Source organism: Lemur catta, chromosome 1 (assembly GCF_020740605.2).
Source record: "Lemur catta isolate mLemCat1 chromosome 1, mLemCat1.pri, whole genome shotgun sequence".
In the NCBI taxonomy this organism is placed as follows: Eukaryota; Metazoa; Chordata; class Mammalia; order Primates; family Lemuridae; genus Lemur; species Lemur catta.
The window spans coordinates 180174733-180201380 of NC_059128.1; the positions used below are offsets into that span (position 1 = coordinate 180174733).

At 40.8% G+C, this 26648-nt stretch overlaps 1 protein-coding gene across 1 annotated transcript in view; it reads right to left on the minus strand.

Moving 5' to 3' along the window:
• The window catches only part of WWTR1 (WW domain containing transcription regulator 1), a 127837-nt gene that overhangs the window by 32851 nt on the left and 68338 nt on the right, over window positions 1–26648 (minus strand). Inside the window, exon 3 of the mRNA XM_045539450.1 lies at window positions 16862–16998. Coding sequence (XP_045395406.1) covers window positions 16862–16998 — 137 coding nt within the window. The remainder of the gene's footprint in view (window positions 1–16861; window positions 16999–26648) is intronic.

The following is a 26648-nucleotide window of genomic DNA, read 5'->3' on the forward strand; positions in this document are numbered from 1 at the left end:
TTTTTAACCATTACCCCCAGAGTCTTATAAATGAATATTTAATAAGTACTAGATTCTAGTTGCTGCTTCCTCTTTTACTTTCAGAGCACAATTCCCTGCTTAGTCCCACTTCCTTTTGCCCTGTTTTATCATTAATGGTTTACAAACCCATAATTTTCCCCACAACACTCCTTATAGGTGGGGGCCATGTATTTACCATATTTTGTATTATCACCATTGGAAGCTCAGGCTGAAAAGGAGCCTTGGTTCCTTTCGACCAGTGGCACTCGTACTTTTAATGGTCAGATCTTTCTCTAGAGCCCAGTATATGAGAAGTAGAGGCTACCCTTACATCCAGGGGTTCATTCAACAGCTGGCCTGAGGCCTGTGCTGGTGCCAGTGGGGAAGTGAGCACTTAAATGCCGGCCCCTTCGCCTGTCTTCTCTAAACTCTTGATCTTGCTTTCACTCTGCTTTCCCTACAGGCGTTTCTCAACTGTCATGTTGAAATTTTAAACAAATTTTTAAAATGTTTTGAAAGGCACAGCTTTTGGAGACTGAACACTAAGCTTAGCTTCTTGCACACGTCCCCCTGAGATTCTGGCACAGGACCTTAGGACACACTTTAAAACCAGTGACTTAGATTAATTCACTTATTTTAGAGATGAAGAATCTTGGAAGGTGAAATGACTCAGCACAAATCACAGGCACAGACTGCGACGAACCCAGGAGGCCCAGAGAGCAACGCTAGCTTGCTGCAGCTCGTGTCCGCTGTGCCAGTCACCGGTCACTGCCCTGTCCTGCCCGGCCTCAGCAATCAAAGAATATGCTAAGTTTAATTTCGGGACAAGGACAAGTGGTGTTTCCTTTCCCCCATTTTATGAACAAGTCTGGTGCAGACTAATTTAACTAGCGTATTTATTTTAAAATGATGGAATCAACATGAATCACATATTTTGATGACACCCGTTTGTGTGATCTACTTGTACAGAAAATGGCAAAATGGCATAGCACTTCGTTCTTCAATCCTCCAAAAAATAAAAAAAAGGACAAAATCGAATAAACTTTGAAAACTTATACTGAAAGGAGAGGTGCTACCATCAGGCAATACGAGACCTTTTGGCCAACGCAGCTTTTGGGAAGTAACGATAAGCGACTGGAAGAAGCCAAGATATGCAGGTGTAAATCGCTTCTGACTTATGTGCAGACCCAGCCGCACCAAGCTTTAAAAAATATTTCAGCATCAAGAGTGTCTGGGTGCAGCTGTGGGTCTTCTCCTCTCTGTTTATGGGCCGTCCAAGGCTTAACTCGTGTGAACTGGCCAACATCAGGTGTCACGCAGCCCTGTCTGATGGGAAACATATGTCTACAGAGGTAGAAAGAAAAACCCAGCCACAGTCCAGCCTTGACTCAGTCACGATACAATGAAGGGGGAAAAAGGACTGCAGACACGTCTCTCGCTCTCCTTGTGTCTCTCTCAGCTCCTGCCAACAATGAGCCGCTTGTTTCTCTTATTTCCCAGAAACTGTATTAGCCGTCCAACAAGGTCAGCAAAAAAAAAAAAAGCTTTTCACTTCAGGGTGCATTTGGTTCCAAAAATCTGTAAAGTATTAAACCGAGAAGTTGCACTATCCCAACTTCACACTGAGCCCTTTATTCCAATTCTGAGTGAGAATAACTGTAAGGAAATTTCTCAGCCAGCTCAGTTGATAAGGCACAGAGCTCTAGGGTATATGTACATTCAGCCACACTTTCCCGGCTTCACTGTTTCAAGCCTTAAAACCACTTCCAGGTGCCCAAAGCTTGACAGATGGGCCTTCAATTCTCCAGATGCCCCAGGCCCTTCTAATTTTAGACTTGTAACCCCAGCTGCATTTATTTCACAGGAAACCCTGAATTTTTAGCACCAGGAAATGATTTTCCTACTTGCTATCCTGTCTGCCCATCCAAACAGTAATCCAGTCCACAAACCAGTGTTTAAGTACCTGGGCAATTCTGCTCTCCTAGGTGTAAAGATTGAAATGCCTGTAACACTGGTTTTTATGTTTTCCTAGTAAATGCATTACCCCAAATGTGTATTTTGCTGGCATTTAAAAGATTTAGACGTTAGTTGTCATCATTATAATATATCCAGAAAAGTCTAAAAAAAAAAAACTTCATCTTTCTAGCATGTTGTTCTCTTCTGGATCCTTTTGCTGTAAAGAAATCATCTTTCTTCCACCTGAAGCAGCATTAGAATGTGCTACCCTGTCTGATTGCTGGGATTTATCAACAGTGGCCTGTGGCAGGAAGCACATCTATGGAGCTAGTGAATCTAGACAAACAATAACCTAGCTTGCAAAAAAGAGGAAATTGGGCACTTCACTTCGCTGCTTCACAAAGTTATCCTTGCGATTTTGAATTTAATTCCATGGCTGGGCAACAGCAGCATAACCAAAACTATTTTATTATCTTCAGACAATAGGTATACTTTCATCCAGCAGGAAATGGAAACTCTGATTCATGCATTTATTTTCATTAGTCAGGAGAGAGTTTATTGTATCTTTTTATTGGTTAGCTTTCCTGAATGATTTTAAAACTACTCCAGGTGCAAAGTATGGCAACCCACACGAACAGACAGAAAATGAATTTACAGCTGTGTTCCACAAGGAGTGGAGAAAAAGTTGCCAATGTGAGCCGTTAGTTCTTAATCTGTTTTCCTTTTTATGTCATTTTAGTAAACATCTTTATTATTTAAAGAGGTTGTACAACAGACATTATAAAGACTCAAGAGATAGTCAAAAGACTTGAACAATTTATAAAAGAGAACATGAAATGAGTAATCAAGTATGGAAAATTATTAGCTTCATAAGGAATCATAGCAATCCAAATTAAAGAGCCATTTTTCAGCAATCAAATTAGCAAAGATAATAATGTGATGGAGGTGTTTTGCATTGGTCCAGGACCACTCAGGGAAAAAAAAAACAAAAAATGAGAATTTAACCAGTGGTAGCAGGATTAGGAAATGTAGTAAAATCATACCCCAAATTTAGGAAATTTGTACATATATGGGTTTCGCTGAAGACAGTACTCCTAGATCTTATAGGATGTCTAGTGACCTTAAAAAAGTTACTTATCTTTGAAATGAAACAGTATTAGAACATTAATAATAGTGGTAGTGTTTGGATTTTTTCTTTCCAGAGTCCCACAGTTCACTTTACTATTCATGCCCACTGTTTCTTGTGGCTAGAGATGGAGTGATGAGCATGACAGCAATAACAAGATCCCTGCCCTTCAGGAAATTGCAGTCTAGAGATGAGACAGGTAACAGCAAACCTATAGTATAATTTTAGTGATAAGGGCTTTGAACAAATAAATGTGGAGCTATTTTAGGCAGAGAAGTTAAGGCAGGCCTTTGTGAAGAGGTGCTATGTGATCTAAAAAAAATCTAAACGAAGTGTGGAAATTAGGGTGGGGGACATTTTAGGCCAAGGGGCAGCAAAGGCAAAGGTCCTTAAGGTAGAACTGTGAGCCTGGAGTACTTGTGCAGAAACAGGGTGGCCCACGTGGCTGAAAGCAGAGGGTGAGGGCAGGGGCCGGGGGCCTCGCTGGCTGCGGTGAGCGCTGTGGCTGGCCTCTATTCCAGAGTGATAGAAATCTCCTTCCTGCCTCCAGCTTGAACCATGTGGGAAAATGCCAGGTTATTTCATACCCTACAGTAAAATTAAAAATTCTGAAGAAATCCTAAGATAGTGAAGTTCTGGAGGTACACTGAGAAGTTAGCCAAACAGTGTGAAAGAAAGAGCCACTTCCCAGGACCCGCATCCCAGGGTCTCCCAGTTGCAGTCTCAGCCCTGTGAAGTGGTTCAGGGTCATCTCTGGGGGAGAAACGAATGAGGTTTGGGGCAGGGATGGGGGTAGGTAGAAACCAAAGTGGCTCTGCTTTTAAATACTTATTATATAAAAGGAGATTCTGATCCCAAGCAAAACAACAAAAGCCTATATATAGCTCTAAATTTATTTGGGAGGGTGTGTCAAAGGGGGTCTTTCATTTCTTAAAAATGAAAATAAAATAAAACACACAACAAAAAACCCCGCAGCTTTACATTGTCTAAATTTTATCCTTGAATCCAATTGGGTACATAGTATACACTTGTTGTGGTCTTCTGCGATCACTGGCAGGTGCTCTGAGACCATGCCATCGCCCAGCGTTTAGGGAGGTTATAGAAAACCTCCCCCTAAAACTCCTGGTGTTCATTGTTGGGATATTTTTTGAGGACATTGTCTGCTAGATCACAGTGTCTACATTACTTATTGGGAATTACAAGAGAACTCCCTTTTAAGTCTCTAGCCCTGGAAAAACGACATTTCTCCTTCACCATGCAAGCGTTACCTTATGAATGCTCTGACTCCCATAACCGAACATACTGCCCTCTTTGCAAGAGCCCCCAGGAATCTCAGAGCCAAACCTACAGGCACCTCTAGCAACCACAGAGGGGCCCATGGTATGCATTTTTCTCCCAGGCTTTATTGTTTTCTCAGCTACAGTCTCTCTTTATCCCAACCTGACTCAATTATTTATTTTTATCCTTTCAACTGATACATTTTATAAGAGGGAAGAGTAGGAAATAGATGGGTGGAAGCATCAAGTTTTCTTTTAAAACTACCTATCTGTGTATATAGCTACACAGATATATTATGTGTCAAATAAATAATGTTCTGTAAAGCTTAACTGGGCAGGTTGGAATGGCCATCAGTCATTCCAAGAAAACGGGTTTACATGACTTAGGGCCACACTTCATAGAGACCTGGTGGACCAAAAAGCCTTTCCTCATGCATGTCTCCTTAGCTTTACTGAACATATTCCCTAGAGGAACCATTTGGCCCAAGCAAACTGTGCCCCACCCCCACCTTCCACAGACACCACTTAGCCAAGGGATGAAAGCTAACATCACTGATACTGGGACAAATCAACATCATGTGCTCCTGATAGGATGAAGTGAGAAGAACACAGCCTCACTCCTGTGGTATTCCTGCCAAAAATGTACAACCTAAATCTAAATCATGAGAAAACACTGGACAAATCCAAATTAAAAGACAGTCCACAAAATAACCGGCCCACACTCTTAAAAAATGTCAAGGTCCAGAAACACGAGGGCTGAGGAATCATTCCAAGCTAAAAGAGATCAAGAAGACAGGACAACTAAATGCAATGGGTGATCCTCAATTAGATCTTGGACCAGAAACAAAAATTGCCATAACAGGTATTATTTGGACAACTGAAGACTTTTCAAATAATAGTATCATATCAATGTTAAATTTCCTGATTTTGATACCTATTCTGTGGTTATGTAAGAATATGTCCTTTGAGAAAATATAATCTGAAGTATTTTGGGATAAAGAATCATGATGTCTCCAACTTAGTCTCAGATGCTTCAGGAAAAAGACACACACACACACACACATACACACACACACACAGATAGATAAGCAAATGTGGCTTTGTTTACAAGCAAATTATAAACAATTAACAAAGGCAGATCTAGGTGAAGGGTATTCCTTTTTTATACTATTGTTGAACCTCTTCTGTAAGTTTAAGATTATTTCAAAATAAAAAATGACAGATTTAAAAACAAAACCTCTCTACACATAGCCCCAAATCCCTAGAGATTGAGAATTCGCAGTCTAACAAGGCCCAGAGAAACTGTTCTGTCTATGGGCCCTTGTTCTGTGGCCTTGTTGATCTTTGAGGAAACCCTTATTAAACAGTGGCTTTGATAAGTGACTGGAGCTGGGAAGTGACAGAATCCTAGCTGTAGTTTGTGCTGCCCACAGCTCCTCCCAGCCTCCCCACCTCTATCCCTGACACCAACTATCACTCAAATAATTCTCATTTTCAAAAAATAGAGAGCCTAGGAAGGAGGACAAAATGTTACCCTACAGCAGGGGTCCCCAACCGATAGTGAGTTGTATAATTATTTCATTGTATATTACAATGTAAGAATAATAATAATAGAAATAAAGTGCATAATAAATGTAATGCACTTGAATCATCCTGAAGCCATCCCTCAGCCCGCCGGTCCATGGAAAAATTATCTTCCATGAAAATGGTCCCTGGTGCCAAAAAGGTTGGGGACTGCTGCCCTGCAGGACTGGTTGGGAAGGTCTTTCAGAAGAAACACCTCTGGACCTCGAGGACAAGACACCCAGAACAGGAAATTACAGGTTTTCTTAGGAGGAACCTGGGGCACCAAGGGAGCTGATTGTAAACTTCAGACCCTGTTGGGAAAGCCCCCACTTCCCAGGGTCAGAGCTGAAGACACTGCTCTATTTTGGCCTTCGCTGGAGGAAAAAGAACAAGTTAAGAAGGGCTGAGTGGAGGATGGAAAAGAAACCAGCAAATGGAAACATACAGAATAAAGAATGTCTTAGACCAAAGCCACCCTATTTCAATACCCTGAGATTCCCTCAAATTGCAATACACACACACACACACACACACACACACACACACGGTGTGCACTTAAAATTAGAGCAAAGAGTCGACGAAGCACACGCAAACAAGACACACTGGGGATCCCAGAAGTCTCAGGGAGTGTCCCTTGTCTGCAGGGCCCCAGGCACAAACGATGTCAGGGAGGCATCCAGAAAACCTTCAGTTTGGAGCTGCTCTGAGCTTTTGTTTTGTTTTGTTTTGCTAGGGTGGGATGATCCAGTTCCATTTGGGGAGAAATTATAGTTCCGTTCTAATTAATTCAGGCATTATAGTAGTTGATAAGGGTGGAAATAAAAGAATATTTTTCTTGATATTTGAAGTGTTGGCTCTGAAGCAGCTAGATGAAGGCCTTGTGAGCCAGGACTAAATCAGCCACATTAATTTTTTTAGAACTTTCTTTCTTTCCAGCTCTGCAAATATTTAAATCTTGGCAAAATTCAAAACTCACAACTCATTCTTTACTGGTGTCTGAGAAATATAATATTGAAAAGGAAAAGGACGAAAATAATATGGAATGAAATGCATGACATGTACTGGGAAGCAAAATAACTTCCAATGAAACTTCCATTTATGGCTCAGTCAGAAACATATGGATATACAAGCTGGAAAACAGCTAGCCGGAAAGCTAGGTGTCTGGTTAAAAATACGCTTTCTGTGGCAATCCTAGATGTTTTTAAAAGAAAGGAGCACCCTAAACCCCACCCTATACACAGAAGATCTTTAGACAATTCCTTGTTTAGTTTGATAAAAGCAAACTATGTTAAAGTTGTACTTTTAAAGGAATTTTTATTATACTTTACTCAAACATTCCAAAGAAAATGGAGAAAATGAGGAAATTAAAAGTAGGCACAAAAATATATGTACAATAATGTGTATTTTAACATCATTTATAATGATAAAAAATAGAATCAACCTATACGTCTCTCAAAATAAGAACTGGTTAAATAAATTATGGCACAATTAGTTAAATAAATTCACACAAGGAATACGGTGCAGCCATCAACATGACATGATGGTTTACAAGCAACAGAAATATGCCCAAGTCTACTCATAACCTAAAAAAAAGAAAATAATGAGAATCTAGTTTGTATCTATCAGAATTACAGAGACTATAAAATTTAATAATAGACATTATTGGAGAGGGTACAAGGGTAAAGCACTTTATTGGTAGGAGTATAAACTGGTGTAACCTTTTTGGAAAGAAATGGAACCAAGATTTATTAAAATTTTAAATGCACATACTCTTTGATCCAGGAATTTCTACCACTGTAAAATTATCTTGTACATACATGGCACAAGGATTTATGTACAAGGATGCACACTGTAGCACTGTTTAATAATAATGAGCAATCATAAAAAAAAAATATTCAGCATAGGGGATGTGGTTAAATAAAATATGGTACATCAGTAGAATGGAATATTATGTATAGCTGACAAATAATGAATAAATCTGTAAGTACTAATTTAGAAAGCTCTCTAAGATATGTTAAGTTTTAAAAGGACATACTGTACCTACCCAAGCATGCATGTGTGTGGAGAGTACCCCTAAAAGAATACTCAGGAAGCTGGTAGGAGTGGTTTCCCTGGGAAGAGGGAAGGGCTGGGGGTCATGGTGAGAAGGAGACATGCTTTTCATGAATAGCATTTGGAGCTGTTTGAATTTTTGTCATACACTTGTGTTACTTTTCTAATATAATAAAAACAACTCATCAAAAAATTATAGAAAAATATTTACTGAAATAGAAAGATGCTCCTGGTACATTAAGTTTTAAAAGCAGGCTACAGCCAGGCACTGTGGCTCATGTCTGTAATCCCAGCACTTTGGGAGGCCGAGGCAGGAGGATCACTTGAGGCCAGGAGTTCAAGACCAGCCTGGGCAACACAGCGAGACCCCACCTCTCCAAAAAATAAAAAAATTAGCTGGAGGGTACACGCCTATAGTCCCAACTACCCAGGAGGCTGAGGCAGGAGGACTGCTTGAGCCCAGGAGCTTGAGGCTGCAGTGAGCTGTGATCACACCATTGCACTCCAGCCTGGGAGATAGAGCAAGGCCTCGTCTCTGGGGGTGGTGGGGTGGGGGAACAGGCTACAAAAATAATGTAGAGGAAAGACAAGACAAATATAAAAGAAAATGCTAGTGTGATTCTGAATGTTAAGATTACAGTGGCTTTTTATTTTCTCACTTTTTGCTGATCAGCATTTTCCACAATGACCAAATAGCAATTATGTAATATGGAATAAAACAACGTTCTTTAATCTTATTGCCCCACATATGTTTAGGATCTTTTTTTTTTCCTGCCTTAAAAAAAAAAAAATAAAACAGGGAGGGGGGGCGATCTTCCTCCTTTCAGCACTGAAGGAGAAAAAGACTATCAAGGCTTTTGTTTTCTTGCCTCCTCTTACAGTATTATTTTGCTGACTTCATCACAGAGAATTATTCAGAGTAAAGAATGGAAGAACAGCTGTTCCTGACCACCAGCAACTGCAAAACACCCAGGGAATAAATTTAGACTTCCAGAAAGGAAGAAGAAATCAATCAGCTGATACCTGGGTGGAAGAGGTGATGATCACACACAGGCGGGGGCGACAGTACCAGTGGCCCCAAAGAGGAGATCAGAGAGAAGTGTCAAAATGTCACTCAGCACTTATCAATTTGGAACAACTGGCTGAATGACAAACCATCCCAGAATCCCACTGTCTCAAACTTTAACAGGGTAAAATTCTTCACAGCAAGGAAGTTCCTAAGGGCAAACTACCGGAAGTCAGCCAGCAAATAGCACTAAAACTGTCAAAATTATTTTTAAAGCTCTCAACAGAGGTCCAAAGCTTGGTGAAGAGATTAGACTCCACTAAAAATTAATTAATGAATTAATTAACGTGGTGCAAATAAAGAAAGGACTAAAAAAAAATTGACCTAGCCTTGACCTCCTTCCCAGGAGGCTTTCCTCTCTTCCAGGGTGTGAGGAGCTTCTCTGGAATTTTTCAGAGGTTTAGGCGGGCAGAGGCCGGACTCTCAGTAAGCAAAGTTGAAAGTGGGCTTCTACATTTACCTAGCAAGTCAAACAATACAATTCAAGAATCTAGATCCTGAGATGTAACTTTTATTTTTCTTTTTGAAGTTTACTTGGTATGTTTAGGGTCAGAACTCTCCAGAAAGTGGTTTGGTGTTCACTTGCCCAGTGCTCATGTGTGCACTAGTAAGTGCCAAAGTGACAAAAGCCAATGCCACAATAAATGTCAATTCAGACAAAGAACTCAGTCAAAAAGCTGGCGAGCATACTCCAAGTACTTTCCAGATAAGTTAAAGACTGGATGTTCGAATGGGTTTTGTATTTTTATTATAACAGCATTTTCCAATCACTGTGCTAAAAAATACAGGATTCTGTTGCAGCTCCCACACCTGGCTGACGATCAGAGCACTTGAAAATGCCTCACCTCTCCAGACACCACCCTACATCTGCAGACAGAACTTCCAGGAGTGGGGCCCAGTGGTCTTCTTCCCAGCAGCTGCAGCAGCCCAGGATGGTTCTTTTGGGAGCAAACAAACCACTCGGTTCTGAAGATACATGTTTAACAGATGCACCAAGGGACCCAACCAGTGGTAGACCTGGACCACCTTAGGAGAAAATGATCTTAGAGACTAGTGAGTAATTTGTTTGCCACAGGCATACTCAGTCGCCTACAGAGGCTTGAGCATTCCTGGTTTTGTCTGTGTCACACACAGGGCCTGGAGCCTTCTTTCCAACACCACATCCTCCTCTTCCACCCTAGAAAGCTCAAGATACTGAGTTGTTCTCCTTTTTTTTTCTTTCTTTTTGGCAATTATAAAAGTAATACAACCACATTATGAGAAAATAGGGGGAATCACCCATAATCCAACAGCCTAACTATAATCACTATTAACATTTTAAAATGCATAATTGATTTACACAATAAATTTACTCTACAAAATAGTACACCTGTGATGCATACTGCACTTTGCTAGGGGTTAGAAATACACAGATGAAGAGCAAGGTCCCTATTCTCAAGAAGTTTAGTCTTGTGGGAAAAGGGAATCTATGCAAAGTCATTTTTAAAAAATTAAATTATAATCAAGCATAAATCATTTTCCCTGTTGTATAATATAATATTAGAATGCTATAATAAACAGTTTTCCAGGTGTCTACATAGTCTGTAACCATTATTTCACTGGTTATAAATATATTTATTTTCATGTTACAGGCATTTATTTATTTACTAGCTATTGTAATTAACACATCTTTGTGTACACAGCTTTCCAAAATGTTCACCTAGCGTATTACTTTGGAATTTTATCTTGGAGAACATATTTTTAGAAAAATTGTGGCATCAGACATTTTTGATGGCTCAATATTTCTTATCAAATAAGAGATCTTCTACCTAAATTTCTAAATTTCTCATAATAAAATCTGCAAGTCTTCATCACCTAATCTTAATACAGCAAGATAAATAAATACTGGTCTAGATAAAGATTCATCCACATTAAGATAAATATAATACAGCCATGAAAACACAACGTTCATTTCTTCATATACTATTATGCCCAACTTTCTTACACAGAAGAAATTGAATCAGTTGATTTGGTAAATTTTTTTCAGCCCCTATTTCACATATTTCTTAAAAACCTGGAAAGAAAGGAACTATAATGAATGTCCTTAAGAGCAGTCTTCAATAACGCTGGTTAACTGGAGTGAATTTTGACAATAAACAGCTTCCTCAAAATCTATCTCAGAAAGGAAAATTGATTTTCTATGGTGTTTGGAAGAATATTTCTTCTTTTTTAAATCAAGGAAAAAATTCTTTTTAAACAGGAAGCTTTTCCCCTTTTCCTGTGCCCACCAGTGCTCCTTTTCTTCCACAAATACACACTTCCCACCACAGCAATCCTAGCAGCACCCCACCCCACCCCCCATGAGGTGTATAGGTTTTGGAGGGGGGTTTTTTGGTTGTTTTGTTTTGTTTTGTTTGTTTCATTTGTCTCTGGGTTTGTGTGTGTGTGTGCGTATACCCTTCAGGCTAATTTATGCTGCATAAACCACAAAGTTCAAAAAGCAGTGAGAACATCCGAGCTGGAAAAATCACAGTAGCCAGATGTGTCTGCTATGAACTCACCACATAAATGCGATTAGGAAAAAAAACACTGAAAAAAGGAAAAACAGGAGATACCTAAGTATAATTCTGACTTTTCATGAACTCTCAGGATACCTTTCTACATGCTTTAAGCAATCCTTAGCTGCGGTATTCCTTAGCTATTTTATTTGCCTTTGATAAAATGTTTTTAAGTGTCTTTGCACACTTCCTAGAGGGAAGAATGAGCCAACTGAGCACAGACAAGATTTTCCATCTTGTCTTGAAAAGTATGCCCCAAAGAAAAGAAAAAAGAAAAAAAAAACCCACACATGTGTTTATAATTTGAAGTACAGCTCAAGACAGACCTGGAGGACTCAGACTCTGGGCTGGTGGATGGCACATCTTCAAAGGGGGAAGTGTGTGTATGTGTAATTTTTCTTTTCTTTTTTTTTTTTTTTTAAGTTTGTATAGTATTGAAAATACACTCTGGCTGCACTTTACCAGAAGTTTCTGAACTGGCTACAGCTGATAGTCTGGTGAAGTTGTTATACAGTCTTTATTTTTCCTGTACTGTCTGGAAGGATACTGGCACTCCAGGTCGGGTCCTCATTCCAACAAAGAGCTCTGTTAATGTGTGATGGGAGCCCAGCACACCGTGGTTTATGATCGCAGGGGATTATCACCAAAAAGGCAAAAAACTTGCATGTCACTTTCTTTCCGTAAAAAACATTTTAAAATATGGAGATATTTTAAGTTGTTGCATGATTTCAGTATTTGTGTGCCAAGAAATGGGAAAACCTGACACTGTCACCTCTTGCAGAGGTGAAAATGTTCTTCACTAAGAGCTCAAAAGTGTGACTGCTCTTCACAAACTCCCTCTGTTAATGACCTGCTGGGGATAGGACTGGGTCACAGTCTTGCTCCTCTTTATCTTCTCACAATTGCTGTCTGAGGTTAAAGATTATTTTTTGGTTACAGCACCAGCTAGTTTCACAATTTGTAAGCAAAAGTGCCCAGATGATAAAAGTTGCAGTAATCACGGTTGGATTTTCCTGCAGGAGGAACAGAATGGCTTTCTAAGAGAGCTATCAAAGGCTCTTCCTCTGGGTACACAGGGGCCAGAAAAGTGAGGAAAAATGAGGCTACCAGCTAACAATAATAGTTATAACAATACAGGTTTTGGGGGGCTTACTATGTGCCAAGTACCAATGCATGAACTACCTAAATACTCAAAACAACTTATCAGGTAGGTACTGTCATTATCACCCTTTTACAGAGAAGGAAAATGAGACTCAGAGAGGTTAAATAACCCAACTAATAAATGTCTAACCCAAGAGAAACTCGATTCTGACTTCAAGTTCTTCCTATCAACCACCATCCAAAACAGCCCCCACCCTCCCGCCCACCTGCAGGCCCACTTCACCACCATCCTAACAAAGGACTAAGTTCCTGGCAGGCTCCATTCTCCCCGGCCCATTGTTCTATATATTTTATAACAGGGCCTACAAAGACAGTCTATTTTTTGTTTCATTTTTTTTCTTCCTTTAAAAATCTTACTGAGTATTAATAGTAATTAAGGCCAACAATCTACTTAAAACATACAAAATTCCATCCGGTTTGTGTTATGAAAAAAAAATAACTTTCGCAGGGATAGTAATTTCTCCCCCCTCACTGTGCTACTTAAAAGTCAGGATTCTAAACAAGTTGTCCGACCCTCAAGTGACAACAGTGATATGGTTTCCACCAAGGGGTAATCTCTCCTCTCTACTATCTAAAGTCCTCCAAGGTCTTCTTTTCTTCTTCCATTCACTGGCTATGTCTGGGCATTCAGATTTAAAGGTCACTAATCTGCTCAGACAGGATCAAATTAGGTAAAACCTTACAGTCAACCTGATTTGGCAAATACAGAAAACTAAAATTTTAGTTAAAAACTACACCAAGCTAGAGGTGGTCATATGAAGTATAAAATAAAATCATTTTTGCAGTTTTCCCCTTCAGAGCCTATTTCATTTTACTTAGGTGTTTGAAAATTCAATGAGTCTAAAACAAATCAGCCAACCCGCAGGAAAAAACCCTCTGTTTTTACAAAGTCCATGTACCTAACCTGTAGAAAAATATAGAGCCCTAATAAAAGATTTATTTCTGAATTTAACTATGTCTGATTATATCACAGCTCTAGAAACATATGAAATTAGCTTATAAATGGTACTAATTCCATCATCTGATAGTAATGTTATTAACTGTATTTTGACATCCTTTTCACATGTACATAAATATCTCCCATTGAAGGGTTCATATCACATAAGTTCACTTATTCGTCCACTGTATCCACTGAAAAGTATCAAAGTCCTAGAGTTAAGAAGAACAGAAGGATCTGTTATTTTTATTATTAAAGATTGATTTAATAAAGACTATGAACCACACGCAGTGTTATCGTTATGGCTTGAAATGAAATATTCTGATTAAATAACTTCTTATTAGGACTGTATTGTGACTCCAAATTATGTTATGCTCTTTGGAACTTGGCATTCCCAGTTATATTTCCATCCTTCAGACACATCTGTGATTCTCTATAAGATAGCAACACACTTTGCAATGGGCAAATACTCAAATAATTGTTGGGGAAAACCCAGAATGTGTGCCTTGAGAAATTCACTGTGCTGATTTATTAGAAATCTAGACACTAAGGTATTTTATTCAGCCACAGATAAATTTGTTTCAGAATGTTCAGATTATAACTTCTCCAGATGTACTTTACTAGTGCAGTTGGACTGTGTGTGTGTATGCAGGTGGACTCACGTGTGCCTTCAATATTAAGTTTCAAGCATTCAAGGTCCTTTTAATTTAATTAGTCCACTTCCTATTTGTTGCATAATTTTTTAAATTTAAGGAGAGGCTGGGTGTAGTGGCCCATGCCTGTAATCCTAGTTCTTTGGGAAGCTGAGGCAGAGGATCACTTGAGGTCAGGAGTTTGACATAAGCCTGAGCAAGAATGAGACCCCCATCTCTACAAGAAGTAGAAAACTTAGCCAGGTATAGTGGCGTGTGCCTGTAGTCCCAGCTACTAAGGAGGCTGAGGCAGTAGGATCACTTAAGCCCAGGAGTTTGAGCTTGCAATGAGCTAAGATGACACCATAGCAGTCTAGCCCAGGTGACAGAGCAAGACCTTGCCTCAAAAAAAAAAATTAAGGAGAGTGCAACAAAGAGCATGCCTAAGAATATTCACTCTATATTGTGTGTACTATTAATAGCAACAACTGATAACTAAATATCAGATGGGAACTAGTTAAATAAACTATAGCATATCCATATGTTAACCTATTAGGCAATTTTTTTTTTTTTTTTTTGAGACACAGTGTCGCTTTGTTGCCCTGGCTAGTGAGTGCCGTGGCGTCAGCCTAGCTCACAGCAACCCCGCACTCCTGGGCTTAAGCGATCCTACTGCCTCAGCCTCCCGAGTAGCTGGGACTACAGGCATGCGCCACCATGCCCGGCTAATTTTTTTTTTTTAATATATATATTGTAGTTGGCCAGATAATTTCTTTCTATTTTTTAGTAGAGACGGGGTCTCGCTCTTGCTCAGGCTGGTCTCGAACTCCTGACCTCGAGCGATCCACCTGCCTCGGCCTCCCAGAGTGCTAGGATTACAGGCGTGAGCCACCGCCCAGCCCTATTAGGCAATTTTTAAAAAGAATGAGGCAGCTCTGTATGTATGGATATGGAAGTGAAAAAAGCAAGGCGCAGAACAGTGGGTAAACATTAGTGTGAGGAAACATTCAAACACACACACAGACACAACTGGAAACACTGGTTGGATCCAGGAAAAAACTGGGGGACTGAGGAAATGGGGATTCGAGGATGACTGATTTTTTGAATGCCTCTTGGAAGTGTTTCAATTTTTTTTTATTATAAAGTTAAAGTTAAAACTTTAATAATCAGTTTTTAATGTAAATTAAATGGTTAAAGAAACCGTGAAACTAGTCTAATGCCACCTAATTTGAGGGTTTTTTTTTTTTTACTACACTGGCATCTGCTTTCTATAGGAGCTCCTATATATTTGGAACAAATGACTCATGGGAGCTTTGATTTACCACCACTGGTACAAGGACTGGTGCCATTTTCCTTGATCTGCCCTTTAGATAAGAAACACAACAGAGGTTATCCCACACCATTTGCTTTTTGCATAGAATGTACGTCAGCAAGCGTTACAACAGTAGGGTCAGACTTCCTGGAAGAACAGACGCTTGGAGCTGACTCGGGTCTACTTGAGTTCATTCTCACTTTGGCTAAGCCACAGTGAGGGAAGGGTGTCCAGGAATAACGCTTCCATTTTTATCCTGTTCATTCCTGAAAACCCAACAGGAGATTCTTTTCACTCCCTAAAATTAACTGTGCTGTGTATAAAGCAGTATCTGGATATCTGATCTTAAATAGAAATGTTATCTGAAAATGGCACCATCTTTTATAAAACTTTAAAACTGGCCCTCTTTTATTAATATTTTTAGTCCTTAAGAGGAAGGAAGGGAATGACTACCAAAAGAGCTGGCTAGTTCTGTTGCTGTAGTGCATTAATTTACTGGTGATTGTCTCTAGTGGGCATAGTTTTAGCAGAAAATATTCTCAAGTCTAAAATCACACTTGATCACTGTAAATGAAGTGAAAAGTGGGCCATGGTATCCTTGAAAAGCCACCTGAAGATTATGTAATGGTTAACTACATCTAGAAATCAGACCCACCTGCTCTGCTATTCAGCTCTGCCATTGGCAAACCGTGTGACTTTGGGAAAATTTCTCCATCTATAAACTGGGGATTGTTACTTTTTGTAGGGTTGTTTGGAGGATTTAACGAGATAAGACATGAAAGCACCTAGCCTGTTATTGGACACATATTTTGCAGCAATTATGCAAAAAAAAAAAAAAAAAAGGAACAGAAGTAAAGGGATTTGAGACCAGAGTTTGCACCTGTAGGCAGGAATCAGGAACCAAACCCACAGAAAGGGGCTATGTGCCCTACTGGCCTCAGTCTAGATGAAGACAGGAAGTGTAAGGGATTTTTCAAAGGACTCTAATTAAGGCAACTGGAAGCGATGCTGAAATGTACTGTGAACCTAAGGGAGCAGCACCATGAAGAGGTGGCAAAGAGGCCAAGAAAAGGCAGCAAAGGCAGCAGAAGGGTAGTAAGGTAAGTTAGCCAAAACGGAGGAAAAAACACGGTCTGGGTGCATGAAGAGGCACGGAGACAACCTGAGCCTCTTCTGGGCCCCAGAGCCCCTTGGTTGAACATGTGTTTCTTCAGCTCAGAGTCAAAGCGTGGGGCTTACCGAGATTCGGCTGGGACGCTGCCATGGCCCTCTGAGGCACTGGTGTGGAAGTGACGGCGGGGTGGAGGTTCATATGATTCAGGGGCTGATTCATCGCCTTCCTAGGGTCTTGCCATGTGGTGATTTTTTCTATGTGACTAAAAGAAGGAAAACAATTAATTATCTTCTTAATTGTCAGCATCATTATCTTCATCACCATCACCCATAGTAGCACAACAGTTAAATGGCGCCGCCGGCTCTTCCCTTAGGATCAGCTTTAAGTGGCTGACAAGTTGTGTTTGGTTTCATCCAAGGACACGTTTGCCGATTTATCCCTCCATCCTGGTTGGGCCGCACTGGGGATTCTGCAGGGGGCTCTCCAAACACAAGCCCAAGACTTAGCTGTCCAGGCTGCCCCTGTGTGCAGCGCGAGTCCCACCAAACCTCCCCTGTCCCCAGGGAGCCCATACTCCCCAGCAGCCAGGTCGGGGAGCCTGCTCTCCTTCCCCACCAGCATCCCACACTCTCCCGGCTCTTAGAATTGACATAATGAGGATCCCTCCACCTGTCCTCAGCTAAAGACGGTCCCATGAAACCAGCCTCTTAACACGACATTAGTGAGCTCTCACAGTAGGAGTGGAAGGCACTGTGAGGTCCACAAAGGTGACACACAACACCCTCTAGCAGCTCACCTTTGCCAAGTTAGGTGACAGCAGTGTGGCTGGAGGCCAGAGTTGCAAGAAATAAGTGTACGAAGGTAGGCAAGTGTCAGCTTATGGAGAAATTTAGATATTGAGGCATAAAGGTTTCTGAGGGAGAAGACATGATTAGACTTTTGATCCTATGCAGCCTTCAACATTCATTATTATGACTTAATCTCAGAGAACTAGCCCAACACCAGCTTCTGCCTGAGAGTTTCCAATATGTCCTAAGAAAGGCAGATAGGTCCTTCCTGCTGCCTTACAGACCCTGGCCCACTCCACCAAGTTCTGCCTTTAGTGAGTTTGTGTGTATATATGTATGCATATGTGTATCTATATGCACGTAAAATAGATTTTAAAGATGAGCAGATTCATCTGGTACCCCTACTTTGTTTTATAAACTGTATCAGAGATCTTTTATATCCATCAATGATAACAAACTTTAATAGAAGAAACTGAACATTAGCCCTTTATTCTGGGCCTTGCAACCAGGCTTGCCTCTTCCACGTCAAGCCACACTGTTGACGACCCTTCCTTAGGCACACAAGAAAAGGAGCATGATTTGCTCTTTCTGTTAAACCCCTCATAATTTCCAGTAACAATCACCTCCTTTGGAACTTTAGTGTAGGAAACCACTATTACTATCATTAGGCTTGATCTTAGGTCTAAAAACTTCGCACTGAAGTTCTATTTGTCTTATTTTCATTTGCTTCTGTTTTCTCACATTTAAACCCTGCCACTGATAAAATTCTTATTCAGATTTCTTTATCCAAGTATTGAAGATGTTGCCAGGGGGAACTCACCCATTGCCTTGAGGGAAAACTTGGAGGTTTTCCTAAAAAGACCTTTAAATGAGTGTGATTTAAAAAAAGAAGAAGAAGTCAGCCTCAGAAAAGAAAGCAGAGTTAAGATTAACTGTTGAGTTTCAATACTGTAGGTGTGGCCATCAGCAGTCTTAAAAAAAAAAAAAAATCAGGCAGGAGGGTGGGGGTGGTGGCTCACACCTGTAATCCTAGCACTCTGGGAGGGTGAGGCGGAAGGGTCGCTTAAGCTCAGGAGTTGAGACCAGCCTGAGCAAGAGCAAGACCCCGTCTCTACTAAAAATAGAAAAAATTAGCGAGGCATGGTGGTGTGTGCCTGTAGTCCCAGCCACTCGGGAGGCAGAGGCAGGAGGATCCCTTGAGCCCAGGAGTCTGAGGTTGCTGTGAGCTAGGCTGACGCCACAGCACTCTAGCCTGGGCTACAGAGTGAGACTCTGTCTCAAAAATAAATAAATAAATAAATAAATCAAAAATAAACTGGGAGAAATAAAAATTAAAGAACCAAGACTATCTTGTTAAAAAAAAAACATAAAAATAGACGGGGAAAACTGCACTAAAGAGATGAAAATCATTTCTCTAAGTATAACAAAAATAAAAAATAAAGACAATAGACTTAGTTATACCTTCAGTTTAACAACTGTAATTCTGTTTAAAGCTTTCATAAAATCCTTCTGTCAACTTTTGGGCAGGCAAAAACTCATAGCTAGCCTCAGGAGGTTTGTCTCAGGCTTTAAGAGTGAGGAACCAATTGATAATGTTGTCAAAGTTAAGTAAACTCCCTTTAGCAAAATAATTAGAGCTAAGAAAACCTTTGGTTATTCCTTCAGAACTCATCGTATTAAAAAATGTTTTCCAAAGTAAGCATGTCCTACATAAGTACCTTCCACTTTGGTACCAGAAAAGAATCCTTCTCTCCTTCATGAACCTTTCTAAGCCTCTCTGATACCATGGATATTGATGCTATTCGAGAACTAATATCCTGCAGGCCCCAGTGAAATGTGGCAATATATATCATTTGGTGGAAGACACATAGGGACACTGTGTGGTCAGAAATTCAGCGACCAGCTGTGGGAATAATACAGGAGCTCCTGTATTATCAGAATGATGCATTCCCAAATGCTGGTCCCCAACTCTGCCCTCCCATCCCGAACAATTGGGCTGTGGCTCCTGAAAGTGGTGAGAACAGGAACACCCAACGCAGAAAGCGCTGCATCACAAGTGGTAGATGAGCTCAGCTTGCCCAAGGAGGGCCACCCAGCTTGCCGGCCTCCATCCCCCGGGACAGAGTGCAAGGCCTTCCGGATGGACACTCCTGCCCTCATGCCGATGGTTCTGACCCCAAAGATGTACATCCCACCCGTGGCTTGAAGTCCCTGCACTCCCACAGGGCCGTGGGAGCCTCCTCAGCCCACCCTTCAAACTCCACACCCAGCCAACACATTTTAAGTAGCTTGGTTCCCAGCAGATTTGTTAATTAAAAGTGTCACTCACTGTATTCCCCAAAGACTGGAGTACAAGAGGGAGCCTTTCTTAAGTGAGCAGTTCTCACTGCTCCAAACAACTCTGAGAAGAAAGCCACTCAAATTCCCGGCTCTGCAGGCCAGTCCACCTGACATCAGCTTAGCTCTACGGCTCAGCAAATAAGAAGTCAAGAGTTGCTCCCAGGCTACATGCAGAAAGCAAGGGAGAGCTATTGCTCACTAAAGGCACTTACTTAATACAGTCCAGATGATTTGATCTGAAAACTAAATTCTCCTATTGTTCTAATCACTGAATGCCTGGGGCTCCAGGTCCCCATACCCCTTCCCAAACCCAGGATAGGCCATTCACTCTTTCATTCTGCTGTCTCATCTCTGCTCCCTCTCTCAACGTTACTGAGTCATTTCCCTTCTCGTATTTCTCAGTGTAACCTTACTGTTTGCCAGGACCCACAATTTAGCCAGATTAATCCCCACTTCCCTGCTACTCCCACCTCCTTCTTGGCTTCACTCCTTTGCTGAATCTACTTCAAGAAAAAGTCTCTCTGCTGTTTTAAAAGTACAATTTCCCTTGGAAATCAATATGTACACATACACATATATATATCCAATCTGCCTACATGTATGTATTCTATAGATACATACTCTGTATAGTTTCATATTTAAAAATGAAAAAAAAAGGAAAAAAAGATACCAAACTATCTAAACTCCTTTGTACTTTCCAGGTTTTTAGCAGTGACTATGTATTGTTTTCACAATCAATAAAAAAACAAAAATATTCATGAAGGTACAAAAAGACAAAAAAGAAAACTGATGCATGGACATGCAGGTCACATGGCTCATATCTTTCATGTGGCCCTATAAGAAGAGAGATGGAATCAATGACCTGGTCCCATATTTTTTATCAAGAAAAAGAATACCAGTTCCTAACGGGAAGAAAAACTTTTCTTAACACTAAAAAAATGTTTTTCCCTTGACTTAAAAAGAAAAAAATCCCCCGAAAGTACTTTACATGGAGAGACCTGGGTGGTGTGTAGTGTCAAAGGCATCTGTAACAAATATAATGGGGAGTGGTCTTTTCCCCTTTGAGAGACCCTTGGACCACTACTTCCCCGACAGCCTCCTTCTTTCACAGTCCTGGAAAGACCAAACCAACTCCTCGCCTTCAACCACTTTACGAGAGTCTCTGCTCAGAGAACTGCCCAGGTTGGAAAAGAGTTTTAGCTCCCAGGACCTGGACTTTGCCAAGGCAAGAAGGGGTCAGTATTCCTCTGAGAAGATATTTGGCTGGAAACCGAGGCTTATGGAAAACTGTGTGTGGGTGAAATCAATTTTCCCTCAGGGATTAATTTTTTCTTCAATAAAGACATAAATTTAGAAAGCCATTTTATTTATTAGGTTAATTCTATGCTTGGGGTTAAAATGACATTGAAATCAGCTGGGGCAGCACTCCCACCCTCCCAGTCACCCTCTGCTCTAGGACCAGCCCCTCCCTCAACCTGGGGGAAGGGGTGTTAACTTGGCCAGTTTCCTCCCCTCTGGCCACAGCTACCTCCTTCAAGACCTTTCCTCCAGGAGCAATTAGCACATTGGCCTCTGGGCTTCCCTTCTGCCAGTCTTTCTGGTTTTCCTCCCTTCCTCTTTCCCTTCCCCCATCTCTCTACCTGACAAATCCCTTCCCCATCTCCCCTCCAGACTCATCCCAAGGACATCTCGAATCCAAGTTACCCTTGAGTCCTGGGTCCCCATTGCCCATGAGGTAAAAGTACAACTCACATAGGCGTCTCCCTGTCCGAGCAGCCTACTGCCCTACTGTGGGCTCTGCGAAGACCAGTCTTGAAGTCATATACCTGCGTGCCTGGGTTTTAATAGCAGCTCTGGCCCCGTGTGACCTAATCGGACATCCTAATAGTCTCACCATCGGTATCTGTGAGACAGGGGTTAAAAAGCTAACAAAACCACTGGTTCCTTGTTGTGAGGATAACATAGGTCTGTTTTGGGAATCTTATGACCACCAAAGTCACTTGCAGATTTCGTGGCCAGTTCACCAGGCTTCCCAAGCTCACTTACTCAGCAGTGAGTACATGGAAGGCAGCTCCAGACTCAAGCCCAACATTTGGTTCAAGTTTATTTAACAACCATGGATTATATACACATATTATGCACAATGCATGATGTACTGGGTAGGTATAAAAATGAAAAATATTTTGCAAATATATAGCATGGTAAAAGCAAAGAGAAAATCTTATCTGTAAAAACAGAATCCACTGGCTTCTTACCGCCCAGGAAAAGGCCTGGTGTTTTGGGATGAATTTACCCACCAGTTCTTGACCTATTACACTAACTTTATGGAAGGAAGCCACACAACAAAGACTTTCTGAAATAGAGAAGGCCTATGTAATACATTTTGTATTGCTGGAAGCATACAAAGATGTAAAAATAGAAATGATTACAAGTATTTCATTTTGAAAGAATTTAAAATTCTTAGCATGTTGCTTATTTCTATGGGCAAAGATTTCCTCTTCAAATATAAGTGTTTTGTCTTTTTTACTGCCCCTCTTCTCTGCCCCCTTCTTTAATATGTTAGAGTTTCACATTAGTGTCAGATATCAGGGTTCCCCTCCCTCAACAGAGCTGTTAGGGCAGGACATAGAAGCAGCCTCCAATCTGCCTCTTTTTTTGCTGCAACCTAGCTAGGCAGTTACAGAGAACCATACCAGTGAGATAGGAATTTAAAGGCAGCCTGGGGTCATAAAATCAAGACAGACTGGTTCAAAACTCAATCACATTCAGTGCTACCTGTCTTTATCCCCTTGATGAAGTTCCTTTGTAACCTCTTCCTTTACTACCTCTTATTTTTTAGGTGCTCATATTTCTCTTACAGTAGAATATAAGCTCTTCTGATAATAAAAATGACCCTGTGGAATATAGCAAAGTGTTCTGCACATAGTAGGCATTTGATGAATAATTCTCCTGCAACTGCTATGATATTTACAAGTCCAATTTGGTTTATAAGTAAATTGTCTTATTTTAGAAAATCAGATTTTAAAAACTTTTTTGATTTACTAGGCTAATTCACCACCCTCTTAATGTTATAACGAATGGTACATACTAAAGACAATTAGGTTAAAAACTGGTAAATGAAGTAGCTTTGTAACTTGCCTTTTGTAAACCAGTCCAATTAGAACCACTCTTGTTAAAAATGGAAATTGAAACAGATTTGGGTAAGGCTGATAAATTCCCAGATAGGGTTTGCCAAGTAAATGTGACCCATTGTCAGTTGACAGCAAATGCTATGCCAATTTTTAATCCTGTACCAGATGGCAAGAAGACTTGCCCCCAAGACTTTACACCGAAGTTTTGAAAATTTCCTCCATTAGAATTAGAGTACCAGTATGCAAAAGCTGGTTTACTTTTTTGTTGTATGTTGGGGGATAAATGATGCCTATATTTCAATCAAATTAAACATTCTAGCAGTGTGTTCTTATTTAAATTTCAAGGCCTAGGAAATGACATATCACGTCTTACTCATATCTTGCATTTCTTTGAGTGGTACCTTTTGCCAATGGACCAGAAATGAATCTTAACCACAAGAACAAAGGTAACTGGTATGCACACTTACTGATTCTCCCAGATCCAGAAGCACACTCTTTCTCCAGGGAGTCCCTCGTTGTCATCTAAAACCAGAACACAGCAGGAGCTCATCCCACTGGGGGCCCCAGTGCAGTAGATGCTCAACTCATGCCCGACGTCTACAGTGGCAATCCAACCTGATTCCGTTTATATGATATTAAGCTTAGTAGCCATAAACAAGTACATTGTTCCCCTCTGCTTAACCCTATCAGTTCATTTGGATAATGGGGAGTCAGCTTTCAAACTTCAATATGTTGACAATTGGAAATAAAGTACTAGCTCTTCACAGGGCTGAATAGACATAATAACATAGCTTAAATTTTAGGATATTTCTTTTTTTTTTTTTTTGAGACAGAGTCTTGCTTTGTTGCCCTGGCTAGAGTGAGTGCCGTGGAGACAGCCTAGCTCACAGCAACCTCAAACTCCTGGGCTTAAGCGATCCTACTGCCTCAGCCTCCCCAGTAGCTGGGACTACAGGCATGTGCCACCATGCCCGGCTAATTTTTTTTTTCTATATATATGTTTTAGTTGGCCCGATAATTTCTTTCTATTTTTAGCAGAGACGAGGTCTCGCTCTTGGTGAGGCTGGTCTCAAACTCCTGACCTCGAGCAATCCACCCGCCTCGGCCTCCCAGAGTGCTAGGATTACAGGCATGAGCCACCGAGCCCGGCCAAATTTTAGGATATTTCTGAAGTGATCAGTCTCCCTCCCAAGTTGTCATTCTTCCTATGATCACCCCAACTGATGATTCTTTGTCGAAAGGCAGCTTTCATACGTAACACTATAATTAGTTATAATTCTTTCCTTCTGCCCAAATCCTAAACAGCACCATCTCCTGCTATTCTAATGCATTAGAATAAAAGATACAGAGAGTTAAAAGTCAGGCTGCAAATGTACATAGCTGACACATCCACTAGCAAAACACTCAGAGTTTAAATCCCAAAGCTATAAAAACTGACTCTTGTGTTGGATGAGAAAGCTCATCTTTCTTTGAAACCACAAGGAATTTATAGTTAAAAGTTTCCGGTCAGATTTTCACTTAGGCAGCTCATCAAACATAGCTGTAGTCTATGACACAGGAATAATAACTCATGTATAAATAGGGGACTTCTTAAGATCCTCTAATAAAAGATGATACAAGACCAGAAACGTTATTTTGGTGCATGCTTCCGGTCTCTACCATTCATTTGCCAATTCAAAAAATTTCAGAGTTCTCTGGAATTCTGAATGAATGGCAGGGATTGTATTTTTAACTACCAGGCTCTAATCCTCGACTTCCCTCACAGCTTTGCCAAGAAGCCTCCACTTGTTTAAATTAGCAGCAGTAGTCGCAGCAGCGTAAAAAGTCTACTGGTACTTCCGCCCTGGCCAGCTGTTGTAATCTATCTACCATGAATCCTTTCCACGGAGCACCACTGACTTTTCTGCAGACTCATTCTCTCTGAGTCTACTCGGTCAGGGCAGAAGCTGAGTCAAGCAAAGCTGCTGTCAGCCCTGAGGAACAGCATGAACCAACTTGGGGGCTGCAATATCCATGGTTCCTGCAGGGGGTTACTTATCAGAGTTTTGTCCCTGGGGTGGGGAAAAAAGGGGGACACTATGACATTTCTCAGAGAAAACCACTTGGGGAAGCTGGCGACTCATCAACACAGCCCCATGGTGTGACTCACGAACCTCACTGCAGAGGGAGAGCAGTCCAGCCATTGTGTTAGAGACACCCGTCTCCCAGCTGCCCAGCATCACCAACGCTGGCAAACCTCACCTTGCTTCTGCAAACTGAGACAAATTCTTGCTTAACCTCATTTTTCCTATTTTCTAAAAAAACAAGAAGAAAAAGGAAAGGACTGGGAGTTTTTGTTTGCTTGTTTGACTTATGCCAAGAGCCCAACTAAAGAGCTTTGGCTGTATCACAAACAATTTTATTACCAATTCCCAGCATTTTTTTTTTCTCTTCTCATGTCAGGATCAATGGTGCTATTAAAAGATTTATAAATCACCTTAAGTTTCTTGTGTTGGAACTGAAAAACAATGTAAGTTTATGTCAAGTATAAAATATGAACTTGGTAGAGTCTTTATTCCACTTTCGTCCTTTCTCACAAACAAAAACATGGATGAAAATGAGAAGTGAAGAAAAGATGAGACTCTTTATGAATAGTGAATTCTAGAATTATCAATAAGAAGTGGAATGCATTCATCTATTTATTCATTGGACAAGCATTTACAGTGAGTTATATCTTCCATACGGGTTTGGTTCCAAAATCAGTTTTGTTTTGTTTTAAGAGACGGGATCTTGCTCTGTTGCCCAGGCTGGCCTTGAATACCTGGGTTCAAGCAATCCGCCCACTTCAGCCTCCCAAGTAGCTGGGACTATAGGTGCATGCCTCCACACCTGGCTCCCCAAAATCAGCTTTGGCAAATATGGAGTGTGGTGAAATTGCCACTGAAAATCCTTTAAATGTACTAGGCTTTGTATATATTATATTATCTTTCAGGAAGCCCAATGCAGTCAGTTTCTTCCAGGGTTACAATACAGAGCTGTTTCCACAGCCAAGCTCCAAATGAAGTGATGCTGTACCCAAACACATATGTGGGACTTGCTAGGCAAGTAATGTTGAATTCACGACACTTAAATATGCATATGGTGCCAAGTGCCTTCAATGTCTAGGCCCTCAAGGAGCTGGCAGTTGTGGGGGTGGGGGGTGGCAGTGAAACAATAAATGGCGTGGTGCTTAAGAGCACAGACTCTATTGTTTTGTGATTATAAATGATCCAGAGCCTGATACTCTGTATCGATAGCTGCATGTTAGATACACTCCCCACATTGGCTGCCTCTGACATCTGGGAATCAGCTTTAATCTCACGATCAGGTTTAAAAAGAAATCTGTTTCTAAGCCATCAAGCTACTCTAAATGCTAAAATACTTTGAAAATTGCTTTTCCAGGCTTTCTGTCCCTGACACATGTTTTTAGCATGTTGTTTTTCCAGTTGTTCTTAAATGGGACATTGACCCACTGCTTGGCTGCTCCTAAGCCACTCCAAATGTAAAACATCTCGAAGCCAAAACTGTGGCTGTCCTCCTTTCTCTTCTTTCTAATGGGGCCAAATGAATTAAATGTCACTTGCCCAAAAAAGAGGGCAAATCCTCCTTAAAACCAGAAATTCTTTGGGGTCAGT